This window comes from Malus sylvestris, chromosome 1, assembly GCF_916048215.2.
Source record: "Malus sylvestris chromosome 1, drMalSylv7.2, whole genome shotgun sequence".
In the NCBI taxonomy this organism is placed as follows: Eukaryota; Viridiplantae; Streptophyta; class Magnoliopsida; order Rosales; family Rosaceae; genus Malus; species Malus sylvestris.
This window is the reverse complement of record NC_062260.1, coordinates 15,133,610-15,148,639: the sequence shown is the minus strand read 5'-3', so window position 1 is coordinate 15,148,639 and position 15,030 is coordinate 15,133,610. Positions and strand designations below refer to the sequence as shown.

The 15,030-nt window shown below is 35.8% G+C and overlaps 2 protein-coding genes across 2 annotated transcripts; one reads left to right on the top strand and one right to left on the bottom strand.

The window, feature by feature from the left end:
• Positions 1–280: 280 nt before the first annotated feature.
• LOC126618613 (CAAX prenyl protease 1 homolog) lies at positions 281–5,468 on the top strand. The gene is made up of 14 exons (XM_050286729.1): positions 281–446; positions 1,190–1,337; positions 1,427–1,511; positions 1,608–1,703; positions 2,328–2,393; positions 2,588–2,686; positions 2,819–2,932; positions 3,030–3,140; positions 3,252–3,314; positions 3,585–3,677; positions 4,015–4,128; positions 4,388–4,459; positions 4,543–4,608; positions 5,023–5,468. The coding sequence occupies exons 1-14, from the start codon at positions 416–418 to the stop codon at positions 5,137–5,139; spliced, it is 1,275 nt and encodes a 424-aa protein (XP_050142686.1). The 5' UTR covers positions 281–415; the 3' UTR covers positions 5,140–5,468.
• Positions 5,469–11,992: 6,524 nt separating this feature from the next.
• On the bottom strand, positions 11,993–13,372 carry LOC126613859 (uncharacterized). The gene is made up of 3 exons (XM_050281477.1): positions 13,364–13,372; positions 12,703–12,968; positions 11,993–12,454 (listed from the first exon to the last, which is right to left on the bottom strand). The coding sequence occupies exons 2-3, from the start codon at positions 12,883–12,885 to the stop codon at positions 11,993–11,995; spliced, it is 645 nt and encodes a 214-aa protein (XP_050137434.1). The 5' UTR covers positions 12,886–12,968; positions 13,364–13,372.
• Between the last annotated feature and the right edge of the window lie 1,658 nt (positions 13,373–15,030).

Here is a 15,030-nt window from a genome sequence, read left to right as displayed (position 1 = left end):
AGTCTAAGCCAGTTCAGCTTAGTCCTTGAAGCTAATCCAGTCCGAGATAGTCCGGCGCAACAAACGCTCCCATGTATGATCCTTGGCACTGGGCTTCTAAAGCCGGGTCCACATGTGTAGTTCTCACATTCGTGCCATTTCCTGGGTGCTGGATTCCAAGTTTGGTCCCAACTCCTTGGTTGTTACGATCATTTTCAATTAGTGTAAATAGTATTGATTGTTAAAAAAAACAAAAAAAGTCTCAAATTCGATCTCATACATCGAGTTCTTGGTCAATCCTAGGGCTGAGTAAGAAGTCCTTCTAAAACCGGGTGTCTAGACCTGAATCCGGTCCGTCTCCTATTCTATATATTCGCACCACACACGGTTCAATTCGTCAAAACCTTTCTTTCTCTCTGCACCTTGCTAATCAGCCATGGCGTTCCCGTTCTTGGAAGCTGTTATCGGTACTTTTCCATTTCCTTCTCTCCCTCCATCTTTTTCGAATTCTCTCGTTTGTTTTTCTCCTATAATTTTTCTTTATTAATTTTCTGAGCTGCTCGCTTCGATCGAGAGCCACCATCTTCTTCGTCGTCTTTGCCTATTATTCTGATAACTGTGTTGAATTAATTTTAGGTTTGAAAGAGTTCATGTAATTTTTGTTTCTTCTGGGACTGGGAACTCATTTAGTTTAGTCTTGTGCATCGTGTTTAATCTAAAAGTTTAATCTTTTTGTTTCAGTTTTGATTTTAATTAAATGTTAGGGCTTTTTTGAAGTTGAAGTTTGTATCTTTGTTCTCTAATGGCGATTATTGTGATGAGCTCGGACTGGGCTTTCTTTGTGGGTGTTTGGATTTATTGATTTTCATGTTTTCAGATAGAAGAAATTTTGTTTGGTTTCTAGGAAAATGTGGATACTTTTGTTCGGTTTGAAGTTATAACTGTTGGGTTTTATCGAATTCTGGATGGGCAACCTGAATTGGTTACCCCTTTCTTTCCGTAAAGTATGAACCTTTATGCTTAATAGAACCGACTTTTAGTACTATTTTGCTACTGAAATTGCATAGTTTCTGGACTGGAGATGCAATTATGCTTTAAAGACTCAGTTTTTACTGGTATCTGAAATGGTTCAGTTCAAATCTGTCAAATGATAGAGCTGGTTAGAAAAATGCTTATAACTGTTTCTCTTCTTTTCTAATATATATTACAGGTTTTATGATATCATTGTACTTTTTCGAGACTTATTTGGATTTGCGCCAACATGCTGCTCACAAACTTCCAACCCTTCCTAAAACTTTGGAAGGAGTAATCAGCCAAGAAAAGTTTGAGAAGTCACGAGCCTATAGTCTTGATAAAAGGTATATCTTAATTTCCATTCTCATTTAATTTTGTTAGGTGTGCACATTCACGGTTGTGTTGCTCAAATGTATCTTTCTTTGACTTTCAGCCGCTTCCATTTTGTTCATGAGTTTGTGACAATACTGATGGACTCAGCAATTTTGTTCTTTCGAGTGTTGCCTTGGTTTTGGAAGGTTAGTAATTGGGAGCAGCAGATTTCGTGGCTTTAGCTGTTCTCACTGCTGCAAATCATATTTATTATATTAACTTCATGTTTTCAATAATTGCAGAGATCAGCAGATTTCGTGGCTTTAGCTGGTCTCAATGCTGAAAATGAAATCTGGCATACACTTGCATTTTTGGGTGGTGTTATGATTTGGTCACAGGTGCGAACATGATATCCCTCTCTCATTATGTAAGATAGTATTGTATTTATTTTCTTTGTCTGCATTGCGGATGTGAAAAATTTAATGAAGTGTTGTTAGCCACATCTTCAAGTGTTGTATTTATTTTCTTTGTCTGCATTGCGGATGTAAATAAATCTAGTGTTTTCATATCCTGATATTTTTTTTAGGGGGGGTGGGGGTGGGGGTGGGGGAGTGTGTGTGTGGGTGGGGGTGGGGTGGGGTGAGGAGAACCTATTCATAAGGCTCTTGCTAATGAGTTTGGGAGAGCAAGATGTACGAAATCTGACTAGCACTATTGTGCTGACTGCTGAGGCTCACGCTTAATGGTGTATTTCATGAGTGTGATGGTTTGTACAAGTTTTTGAACTTATTTCAGCTGATTGCCTAGCATAGAAGGTTTTTAATCTTCGTATGATGGATGTGATTTTCATGATATAAGGTTGGCAACATTGTTCCTAAGAAACAAATCATATAGGCTTTAACATCATGTCTGGGAAATCTGAGATATATGAGTTATCCCATTAGTATTTTCACTGCACTGATTTTGTAGATTATATTAACTTTGGGGAATGAAGTTAATGATAATTTGTTTCTTTTGAGCAGATCACTGATTTACCTTTTTCTCTATACTCCACATTTGTGGTTGAAGCTCGTCATGGTTTTAATAAGGTTTGCATTTGTACTCAGACTTTCTTATTATGTTGCATCTCTTATAAGTTTCTAGTTCACTCATTCTCTATTAAGCAAACTATTATTACAACTGCTGCTGCTACCATCACTATCACTATTATTAAACTTTTCAAATTTTTCTATTATTATGTTCTTCGTCTTATTGATTTATAATGTTGTTATCTGTTTTACAGCAAACAATATGGTTATTCTTCAGAGACATGATTAAAGGAATTTGCCTCACTGTTATTCTCGGCCCACCTATTGTGTCTGCAATAATTGTAATTGTACAGGTAAGACCATAATTATATTACCAAGCACCTTTTTTTGCAGTTTTTTGTTGATTTGCAGTAACTTGAATGGGTCATTAGTTCTTAGATCCTAAGGATTTTGGTGGTATTTCATGTTCACTTGTGTAATTGCAGAAAGGAGGTGATTACCTGGCCATCTATCTTTGGGCATTCATGTTTGTTCTCTCTCTTGTGATGATGACACTCTACCCTGTTCTAATAGCCCCTCTCTTTAACAAGTTCACCCCTGTGAGTGTTGTAAATATTTGTCATTAACTGAAATCCATTTATTCTGCTTTTATATTCGGTTTCGTCATATTGTTTTCTTTGTTATGTGCGACAATAGCTTCCAGAGGGTGAGCTCAGGCAGAAAATTGAGAAACTTGCTTCTTCTCTCAAGTTTCCATTGAAGAAGTTGTTTGTCGTTGATGGATCTACAAGGTCAAGTCACAGCAATGTGAGGATTTAACCCTTCTACGTTTATCCTTGTATCTTATTTCTTTACTATATTTAGTCCTGAATTTTGTTCATATTTTTGGACTTACTCATCTTACCACTCACGATACAGGCCTATATGTATGGATTTTTTAAGAACAAGAGAATCGTCCTCTATGATACATTAATTCAACAGGTGAGGAGGCATCACTTTTGGAAATGTGTGATTTGTCATCCAATAAGTATTGTTTTCCTTTTATCTTCAAGTTTCTTTAATTTTAATGGGAGGAAAAGGATAATTATTTCCCGATTGTGGTGAAAGGGATGTATATATGTCACTTTAAAATCATCTTGAATGCCTTCCTCCACTATTCTCTTATCCTTTTTATGGGTTGAAAAGGATAATTATTTTCAGATTGTGTTGTTCCGTTCACAAAAGTCTTATGAGATAATTGATGGTTTGCAGTGCAAAAATGATGAGGAGATTGTAGCTGTTATAGCTCATGAGTTAGGCCATTGGAAGCTCAACCACACACTGTATTCATTTATTGCTGTGCAGGTATGCTGTAATTTTTTTTTGTACATCTGGATCACTGTTTTATCTGTTCTGTTATAATTTGGAATGCTCAACTCTAATAACCATAATCTATCCCAGGCATCGATCATGATAAGATACCCTATGTGAATAATAATAACTTACTAGGACAAGGGACATATGTCCTCTTAGACTATTGATTTATATAAAATTTGAATGCTTTGTTGTCGTACTTGTGAAATGTACAGTATTCAAATATCTGATTAGATGGTTTAGAAATTAGTGATGTTTCAGGTTGACATAAGTAAGTTCCTTTATATGATGTTGTCTGGTTGCTTCATTTTTTTCTACTTTGGCGCAGATCCTTACATTTTTACAGTTTGGAGGATATACTCTAGTGAGAAACTCAAGCAGTCTGTTTCAAAGTTTTGGGTTTGATACTCAGCCAGTAATCATTGGACTCATCATATTTCAGGTATTGATAGCTTTTGGCTACTCCCGATTTCCTTGTATTCTTCAATTGTAGTGACCTTTTGGTTTCTGAGTACTTGATATTGTAGAAATTCATATAGACCACATGTGCATGTAGTCCATATGTCACTTGTTTGTGAACATTTGCAAACTGTAGATCATTATGATGAAACGGTTTACTTGGGAGAAACTGCTGTATGAGGAAAGAATATGCTGTATCCATATGTCTGTTATTTATTTAAACCTCACTTTGTTGTTTGTAGCACACCATAATACCTATCCAGCACATAGTAAGCTTTGCTCTTAACCTTGTGAGCCGATCATTTGAATTTCAGGTACTTGATCAGTTGCCTCTTCATTTCTTTCCTTTTTCTCTTTACGGCCGGATCTTACTTTTATCATTTTCGATTTACTGTAGGCTGATGCTTTTGCTAAGAAGCTTGGTTATTCGTCTGCACTTCGAGCTGGTCTTGTTAAACTACAGGTGATTTATCTAAATGCTTCCCTTCATTTAGACGCTAATATCTGTTCTTTGTTGGTTACAAACTTAAAATCATGGAACGTTACAAACGTATCCTGGAACTAAAGAATCCTTTTGGCATTTTTGGTCTCTTTTTTCCTCGTTTAGTTCTTGCCATTAAATTCCGACTTCTGGTGATATAAGTTAAATAGTGCAGACAGATGAATGCCCCACATATAGCTTTTGTCATGTCCTCTGTCATCTACGTTGCTTGTGGATTAGTTGTTTCCGCTATATTTATATTTTACTCTAGCCATCATATAGCTTTTGTCATGTCCTCTCTCGTCAACATTGCTTGTGGATTAGTTGTTTCCATTTGTGCTCTTACCTTTCTGCTGAAATGTTTGCATTACTGAGTGGAGTTTAATGGTTTTACAGGAAGAGAATTTGTCGGCTATGAACACTGATCCTTGGTACTCTGCATATCACTATTCTCATCCTCCGCTTGTCGAAAGGCTGGCTGCGATTGATAAACCAGACAAGAAAGCAGACTGATGCGACCCGTGGATGATCACCACGAATATGGTTAATCAATCTCAGTTGACAAAGAGCATTAGGGTCGCGGTCGTCAATGGCATAGTTGTTACTTTGTCACGTTTAACTCGATGGTTATTCCCATATTTGTAGTTCAAGTACTCTGCCTAGGACAAGGTGGGGGGTACGGGTGAAGAATGAAATATAGAAGTGAACAGAAAACAACTTTGGTTTACGTGTATAATGTTCGCATGACCTAACAGTTGGAACAGCTCTTATAGCAGTTGCGCTCCGCCCTGTTGTATCTTGATATTTCGTTTTCCTTGAAATTTTACGATAGCATCTGTTAATTCTGTTTCCAAGTCTGAATTTTTCCCAGGCATTGTTGAATCCCTTTCTCTGATGCTTTTGTGTATTTCATGTCCAACTTGTGCTTCAAATGCTGAAATCGTTTGGAGAAATGATTCATATGTTAAGAGTTTTGCAGATTACACGAGGGTGGCAGAGAAGCATGCAAATTATTATGCATCTGATTTGCCGGTTGGTTGTGCTATTATTTGTTGCTGGTACAAATTGCTCACATGTGAAAACTGCACTAGATGGTTTCGTTTTCTTATTGGTTTCGGCATGGATAATCCTTGAAAGATAGGATGTCCGTTAGCTGGTGCGTGTTGAATCCTCACTGATTTTGCTTTCTTTTAACAAGTAACCATTTAATCTACTAACGTTTTTTTTTTTTCGGTAAAACTATAATGTTATTGTTCTACTAAAAAACAAGTTATGATATGCTTGTTGTGGGACTTATTTGTTTGTAACAAATAAGAAATTGTCACAAAATTTGGCATCCAAATGTTGGGTACCCAATATTAGTGTAACCTAAATATGTCATTTCATTTTGGTTAATGAAAATCATGGTCTATTTTGATAAGTGCTTTAGAAAGCACTTGTAAAGTGAATATGTAAAGACGCGGTTGAAAATGCTTTTAAAACAGTTAAATTGCTTTCGAAGCTCAAGCACTCTATACATAAGCATTCACGGAAGTCTCTTTCCTCTTGCTTTTTACATCGAACCTTAAATATGTGTGAACTTTCCAATCACCAAAGTAATTTTGATGTTTAATGATGAAACTGATGTTTGACAACACTAATAAGTAAACCAAACCCAAATCATACTCCTCATTGATTGATTTTATTTATCACAAAGAAGATGATGATCACATCTAAACTTAACAAGAAAGAAAGAAGAAAAAAGAAACTTTGGGACAATTATTCATCATGCCCAATAATTCACCTTCAACCATTTGCCAAACCTGAAGGAAACCCAACTGTCACAACACACCAAAATAACACAGAAAATATTAAAAATTAAATAAAGCATAAATAAATAATTCTTTTTGAAATCCCATTATTATTTGCCTTTATGGTTGTCCACACAATTCCAATAGGGATTTCCACTATTTAGTTTTAGTGGTGTTTGTTTAGTTTTTTTATTTCACAGCTTTTTGTCACTCTGTGTCATATCAATCAGAATATAATAATGTGAGATTCTCTTGTACGATTCGCATGATTTGAAAATACTTTTATAATTACTAAAAACATTTTGGTTGAAGATAATTTTAGATTTCTAAAGCATTTTAAGTATTTTGGAAAAAAGTACTACATATGTATTTTTTGTAGGAAGCATTTAAAGTGTTTTATAGGATTCATTTGAAATTTTACTAAGAATTGGTTTAAAAAACTTTTCATCAAAAAAGTTTTCTATTATTTTAAAAACATTTCCAAACAAGTCATCTATCACTCATAGTTTTTTTTTTTTTTTGTCAAATTCGGAGTTATTCATCTTCACAATATTTTGATTAGAAACCTATTATTTTATAACAACTAATTCTAATAAATTATAAAAATGGAGTATTATAGCCAACATGATCATATGCGGATACTTTTGGTGAGGATTATGAGGATCTATAAATTGTGTTCAGTTTTCATACATCGTGCAATCAGTTTTTATTATATATTGTTTATCTTTAATTTTAAATAAAAATATTTAAAATAATTTCTGACCGCAAGATATAAGATAAATGAACACAATTCATATTTTCCCGGGATTCTCACCAAAAGAATCCGGAGAGGATCCAAATTCGTATTATAGCTTCCTTTCTTTTGGGGTCAAATAGTATTATTGTATGTTTCCATGGCTTCTCCATTACAAATACGAGGAACATAAGAAAACACTACAACCTTCCATTTTGTGGTTGTATAACTTGTGTTTGTACCATATTTGACCAATCCTGAAACTACTGAGCACTGGTTAACGTTATACCGTCAAGGACCTAGAAGAGTTTCTCTCCAACCAGGAGGCCAATCACAGTGCGACACGTGTCGACATCAGAAACCAATCACAGCGCGACACGTGTCAACATCTGAAGCCAATCACAACACGACACGTGTTAATGTCATAACAAAGCTAGAAACTCTTCTATACAAGGAGATCATTCTCCCACAATATTTCCTAATGTCATTTATACTAAATCATTCACTTGTACTCACTAAAGAAGAGCTTGAACCTATGTACTTGTGTAAACCCTTCACAATTAATGAGAACTCCTCTACTCCGTGGACGTAGAAATCTAGGTGAACCACATACATCTTGTGTTTGCTTCCCTGTCTCTATCTATTTACATATTTATCCACACTAGTGACTGGAACAATCTAGCGAAGGTCACAAACTTAACATTTTCTGTTGTACCAAAGTCCTCACTGATTTTGTGCATCAACAACTTGTATTACTAAATATTTTATGAGGTGAACCTGCAATCGAGACCTCATTTAAAATTGGACATATATACCATGTTTAAAGTATGATATGCAAAACATCTCTAAGTACTACAAGATCTCGTACATTGGAACTCATGGTTATGGACCCAAATCCATTAGAGCAACTCCACCCTTGGAGCCCTCCCTTCAGGCAATCCATTATTCAATCCACCCTGTGAACAGTAACTGCCATAATGAACAGTAACTGCATTTTGCATTTCCATCCTTGCACTTGAATAGCCTTGGCAATAGGCAATAAAGTATTTATTAATTATTATTTTTACAAAATAATACTAAATAAATGGGTAAATTACACTTTCATACCTTAGGTTTGGGGTCCATTTCAACCTCATACAACAACTTTAAAACATTTTACTTACATACCTCAAGTACTATTTTATTTCAATATAATACATCCGTTAGATTTTCCATCCATTAATCCGTTAAATGCTGACGTGGCTACCACATTTGTGCCACATGGCTGCCAAATGTCTGCCACTTGGTAAAAAAAAAATTTTTTTAATTTTTTTTTAAAACCTGAATTTTCTCAACAAAAAAAAAACCCAGATCTGCAAGAAGAAGAAGAATAGGGAGGAAGAAAGAAAAAGAAAAAAAATTGTCCTCCCCCCCCCCCAGCGACCCAGAAGAAGAAGAGAAAGAAGAAGAAGAGGAGGGAGGAAGAAGAGAAGAAAAAAATTTGTCCCTCTCCCGCCCCACCCAACGACCCAGAAGAAGAAGAAGAGGGAGGAAGAAAAGAAAAAACAAATATTGTCCCTAACACCCCCCCCCGGGAACCCCAGCGACAAAGAAGAAGAAGAAGAGGAAGAAGAAGAAAAAGAAGAGGAAGAAGAAAAAGAAGAAGAGGGAGGAAGAAAAGAAAAAAAAAATTGTCCCAAACCCCCCCCCCCAACCCCAGCGAAGAAGAAGAAGAAGAAGAAAAAGAAAAAATATTTGTCCCTAACCCCACCCCCCACCCCAGCGACAAAGAAGAAGAAGAAGAGGAAGAAAAAGAAAAAGAAGAGGAAGAAGAAGAAAAAGAAGAGGGAGGAAGAAAAGAAAAAAAAAATCGTCCCTAACCCCCCCCAACCTCAGCGACAAAGAAGAAGAAAAAGAAAAGGGAGGAAGAAAAGAAAAATAAAAATAAAAAATTATTTTTTTTGCCACGTGGCAGACATTTGGCAGCCACGTCAGCATTTAACAAATTAATGAATGGAAAATCTAACGGATGTATTATATTGAAATAAAATAGTACTTGAGGTATGAAAGTGAAATGTTTTAAAGTTGTTGAATGGAATTGTAATAGACCTCAACAACTTGTATTACTAAATATTTTATGAGGTGAACCTGCAATCGAGACCTCATTTAAAATTGGACATATATACTATGTTTAAAGTATGATATGCAAAACATCTCTAAGTACTACAAGATCTCGTACATTGGAACTCATGGTTATGGACCCAAATCCATTAGAGCAACTCCACCATTGGAGCCCTCCCTCCAGGCAATCCATTATTCAATCCACCCTGTGAACAGTAACTGCCATAATGAACAGTAACTGCATTTTGCATCTCCACCATTGCACTTGAATAGCCTTGGCAATAGGCAATAAAATATTTATTAATTATTTTTTTTACAAAATCATACTAAATAAATTTATTTGTAATTTCGGATAAGATATTTTAAATCGTTCTCGTTACACCACGTGTCATTTACCCAAAATGACTATTATTGGTCATAGATTTCGATAAGATTTTTATCGAATGTCATCATGCCGCGTGTCGTTATCTTTTCATAATCTTTGAGGATAGATTTCGATTAGATTTTAAATCGTTCTCATTGCGCCATGTGTCATTATCCGAAAAGATAATTATTAGTGATGGATTTCGATAAGATTTTTATCCAATGTCGTCGTGCCACGTGTCATTATCTTTTCAGAATTTTTTAGGATAGATTTCGATTAGATTTTTAACGAATGACGACATGCCACGTGACACTATCTACAACCTAATCATTTTAGAATCCTCTATATAATCCATCATCCATCATTTTAAATCTCACACCAATTTTCTCAATATCTTTATCATTATTCATAGTTTCTGCTTCCTTTTTCACCAAATCAAAATCTGTATCATTATTCATAGTTTCTACTTACAATGTCTTCTTCTTCAAGCATGATGTGGGAAATCGATCAAGAAGAGGAAGAATTGTTTACTCAATCTGAAGGAATGTTCAATCTCCATATAGCCTAAAATGAGAAGGAAGAGGATGAGGAACAGAGAATGAGAGATGACGAAGCAAGAATGGCCAGAGGCCCACATTCCCGTCGAGTCATCCAAGGTGTGGCTCAGATATGCAGGCCCACCTGTTCCAGAAACCTTGATAGAAGCAGGCAACAACGAGGTGATGAGCTGTTGGACGATTATTTTATCCATAATAGTGCATTTCCTGATACGTACTTCAGACGTCGTTTTAGAATGGAACAACATTTGTTCAACAAAATCATGATTGCTGTTTGCAACCATGATTCTTACATTGTGCAAAAGAATGATGCTTGTGGTGCTATGGGTCTTCTTCCCGAGCAAAAAATTACTGCTGCGCTGCGGATGCTTACGTATGGAGCATCTGCAGACCAAGTGGATGAGATAGCGATGATGGGGAAATCAACCATTCTTGAGTCCCTAATGAGGTTTTGCGGAGCAATCGAATCTATCTACACCGCAGAGTACTTCCGGAAACCAACTCACATGGGCTTGGAAAGGCTTCTGATGAAGGTCGAGATGCAAGGTTTTCCTGAGATGATTATGAGCATTAATTGTATGCATTGGACGTGGAAAAATTGTCCAAGTGCATGGCAATGCGCTTATGGAGACAGAAAATGAGCAAAAAGTATCATTTTGGAAAATGTGGCATATTTTGATACATGGATTTGGCACGCCTTTTTCGGGGTTCTAGGAGCTCAAAATGACCTAAACGTCCTTACCCAATCCCCAGTGTTCAATGATGTCCTGCAAGGAAAGGCACCAAAAGTCACGTATGAGGTCAACGAACGTATGTACGACGGGCCATACTACTTAGCTAACGGCATTTACCCAAGGTGGTCAACATTTTTCAAAACAGTGCCACGTCTGCGAAGTGCAAAGGAATAACACTTTGCAAGATGTCAAGAGGGGTGCAGGAAGGATGTGAAGCTTTGTTTCGGTATCCTCCAAGCTCGCTGGGCGATTATCAGGGATGCTGCCAGATTGTTTGATGTAGAGTCGCTTCGATCCATCATGATGACGTGCATCATTCTTCACAACATGATTGTGGAAGATGAGTACGATTATGAAGCCGTTGATGAATATGAGTCAGACACGATGAACAATTCAAGAACACGTATATATTGTGCTCATGACCCCACCGATGAGCCCGTGCAACATGAGCCATTAGAAAGGGATGGACGTTACAATGAAAGGATCATTCAACGATATACTGCATTTCAAAGGCCAGACATGCACAATGCAAGGCAAAATGACTTGATAGAGCACCAGTGAGCATTGAAACAAGCTGAAGATAATTAAGTTCATTTAGTGTGTTTTTTATTATTTGGTATGTTTATGTAATTTTATTTGGTGTGTTTTATTTTAGTTCATTTAGTGAGGTTTTTATTATTTGGTGTGTTTGTGTAATTTTATTTGAATAAAGATTCTCTTATAGTATGAATATATTTACTCTCACTTTAAATAAAGTACTAAATTCAATAAATTCGAAACAACATAAAATACTCAATTCAATAAATAATAAATTACAACCCAAGGTGATTGGAAAACTATGGGCTCCGATTACAAAAAGTACTCTAATCATCATCACTTAACCAATTTGTGATGCTAGGATGATCTTCTCTTATCGTGGTAGGACCATCTCCTCTTGCTCTCGCTTCTCTTGCACGCCTCCTACGCACCGCATCCTCTTTCTCCGACTTCTAAAAATATTTAGAATTTGGAGACTTCCCTTCTAAAGGCGTGTTCATAATCTCACGATCTCGTTGAGCCATTCTTTATTCTCTAACCAGTTCCCTTTCTTACCTAAGTAGATCTCTTTCTCTCTGATTAGCTTCAAATTCTCTCTCAACAGCTGCAACTTTTGCCTCATCTCTAGCCTTATCAGCCTCAAATTTCGCCATTTCCCGCGCCAAAGTCAATTCACTATGGTGAGTAAGTTCTTCCATGTACTTTGCATAATCATGCTTGGAAGCACTTCCTTTTCTCTTTGAAGCCTTCTTACCTTGAGGCCTAATTGGATAACGGGTCGAACCCGACGCTTGTTCAGGGATGGGCGTTTCGGGCACTTCTTCTGCATCATCTTCTTGCGAGCCATTATCAGGTGTAGAGTATAGCGGGGTGCTGTTCATGACAACTTCTAGACCGACAGACACAACTCTGAATTTAGGACAATCTTTGACAATATTCCAACATTCCCACCGGTTGAACGATTTATTTTTGGTTTTGGTTTTGGCACCATACCAAGCTTGTGCTTGAATTAGCTACACAATGGGGGAGAAGAAATAATTATAATCAAAGTAGGTAACAAATAAATAATACAAACAAATAATTATAATTAAAGTATGTAACAAATAAATAATACAAACAAATAATTATAATTAAAGTAGGTAACAAATAAATAATACAAACAAATAATTATAATTAAAGTAGGTAACAAATAAATAATACAAACAAATAATTATAATGTAAATTTGGGTATAGTACAAACAAATAAATAATATATTGTTACCTGATCCGTGTAATTTTCCCCACTTCGAAGATTACTACTAGCTTGTGCCAAGGCGTCTCTCCAAATAGTAAACGATTGGCTAAGTAATTTCCAACGACTAGACATTGATTCTTTGGTTTTACTCCCACCCATTTTCTCAAGATAATTGGTATGAATAAGACTCCACATTTTTCGCAATTGCATCTCATTACCCGTAAGCGAACTATGAGTAACTTCAACCCAGCTAGTACACAACGCAACATCTTCAAGAAGCGACCAATTCGTACCTGCAGCAGTAGTCATTTTGTTGAAAAAAATTGGATTGAAACTTCAAGAGAAAGATAGGAATTTGATTGAAAGTACTTGAGAAAATATGAAATTGTGGTGTAAGGTAGATGATAATGAGAAGGTATTTATAGAAAAGTAGAAACATTTTTTTTTTTTAATTTTCAGATATTTTTTTACAATTTTAAATTTTTTTTTATTCAAATAATTAATCTCTGCCGTTGGATTTAAAAAAAAATGAATTCCAATACTCCAGATTGTGCCACGTGTCACAACGGTAACTTTTCTTAATTTTAAAACTATTTTTTCTTTTTTTTTAATTTATAAAGTAGATTAACATCAACCGTTGATCTCAAATCGAACGGTTGATATTAAATCAGCTTTTTTTTTTTTTTACCGTTGGAAATCGGACAGCTCGTATGAAAGAGCCGTTGGGATCGAAAGGACCGTGGGAAGCCACGTGCTTCCCAACAGTCACCTGCATTTCCTGCGCGCGCGGGCCCTGTGCCCTATGAACTTGTCGACTGACGCGCCCCCACTCGCGAGTGAGGGGCACGCGCCTGACACAAAAAAAATTAAAAAAGCAAACATAACTCGGGCTGCAGGCCTGTCAATTCTTCACGGCCCTGGCCCTCGGGCTCCCACCTTCACTCGGGCTGTCCAAGGCTAGAAGCCTATCCACTGGCCCTCGGGCCCTTTCCCTTCACCTGTCCCCTGAGCAACCACCAAGGGTGGACTTGCTCTTAGTATGGGACATTTCCTTTTCCAAGTGAAGTTTATACAATTTATACGATTTTTAAATAAAAGCAGTGATTTTCACACTCTCATTTTATTCTCTTATGCATCGTTTTTTTTTTTTGGACCTGTATTGTCTGCCCTTCCCCATCTCATACCCTTCCCATCCTCTTTTGTTTATGTGATTACGGTTAAGCCACGTCAACATTTTATATTTCCATTTTTTTTGTCTTATTATTTCTATAAAAAAATCAATATAAAATGTTGACATGACTTAACCGTGACCACATAAATATGAGAATATGAAAAGGGTATGAGATAGGGGAGGGCAGACAATCCAGGTCTTTTTATTTTATTTTATATATTTATGATTCTTAAATTCAACCAGTCAAGGAAGATGATAGGACATGACTAATATCAGCCTTTAGTTTATTATTCTCTTTGCTTTTTGATGGTTGTTAAGCTTTGCTTATTTTGTTTTGGTTTTATTGTTTTTATGATTTATATATATATATATATATATATATATATATATATATATATATATACTTTAGTTTATTATCCTCTTTGCTTTTTGATGGTTGTTAAGCTTTGCTTACTTTGTTTTGATTTTATTGTTTTTATGATTTATATATATATATATATATTTTTTTTTTTTCTTTTTGTGGTGGAGTCTAATCTTTAGTTCCGTTAGTTTTGTTTGTATCTTGTGAGCATATCAAACGGCCATATATCTTCAATTTCCCAACAAAGCATCCAAATCACTTACAACGTATTATGTGTTATTACGTGTAATTCACAAATGATTACACAAAATCTAATTTACGATATTGTCTTGTGGGGTTACCAAGTTCGGAGAGTAGTCATTTGCTACCTATAAAACTTATCCAATACTCTTTACCAACCCTAATATATAGGAGAAATTTTTAGGAGTACCTGACAGTTGTGCTAGGTGGTGTTTCCACCAGTGAAAATTTGACACTTCGATATTTTTTTTCAATTAATTAAATTTAGGTGTTAAATTCTCACAGGTAAAGAACACCACCTAACATAAGTGCCGGAAACACTTAAAAATTTCTCAATATATAACGGTCACTTTTTTGTACATAGATTTGTGTAATCCCTTTTTCCTACTCAAAACTAAGTAGGTGAAATGCATTCATGGAGTTTTGGTACAATAGTGAATTCAAGGACTTTTCTGCAATTTCTCTAATATTACTTCCATTCCTTTTTAAATTTATTAATACTAAGGAATGAGGTGAGTTCGAAACTATTACAATATTTATGAAAGAGAAAAATTTTGAACCAGAATATGCATGTGTGAAAACT

What these genes read in the sequence shown, in the direction of transcription:
- LOC126618613 (XM_050286729.1), top strand. Translation starts at nt 416, where the DNA reads ATGGCGTTCCCGTTCTTGGAAGCTGTTATCG. An exon ending in TCTTTAACAAGTTCACCCCT is followed by an intron (nt 2,933 to 3,029) that starts GTGAGTGTTGTA and finishes GTGCGACAATAG; the next exon opens with CTTCCAGAGGGTGAGCTCAG. An exon ending in GCCGATCATTTGAATTTCAG is followed by an intron (nt 4,460 to 4,542) that starts GTACTTGATCAG and finishes GATTTACTGTAG; the next exon opens with GCTGATGCTTTTGCTAAGAA.
- LOC126613859 (XM_050281477.1), bottom strand. Translation starts at nt 12,885, where the DNA reads ATGCAATTGCGAAAAATGTGGAGTCTTATTCATACCAATTATCTTGAG. An exon ending in GGGAAAATTACACGGATCAG is followed by an intron (nt 12,455 to 12,702) that starts GTAACAATATAT and finishes CCCATTGTGTAG; the next exon opens with CTAATTCAAGCACAAGCTTG.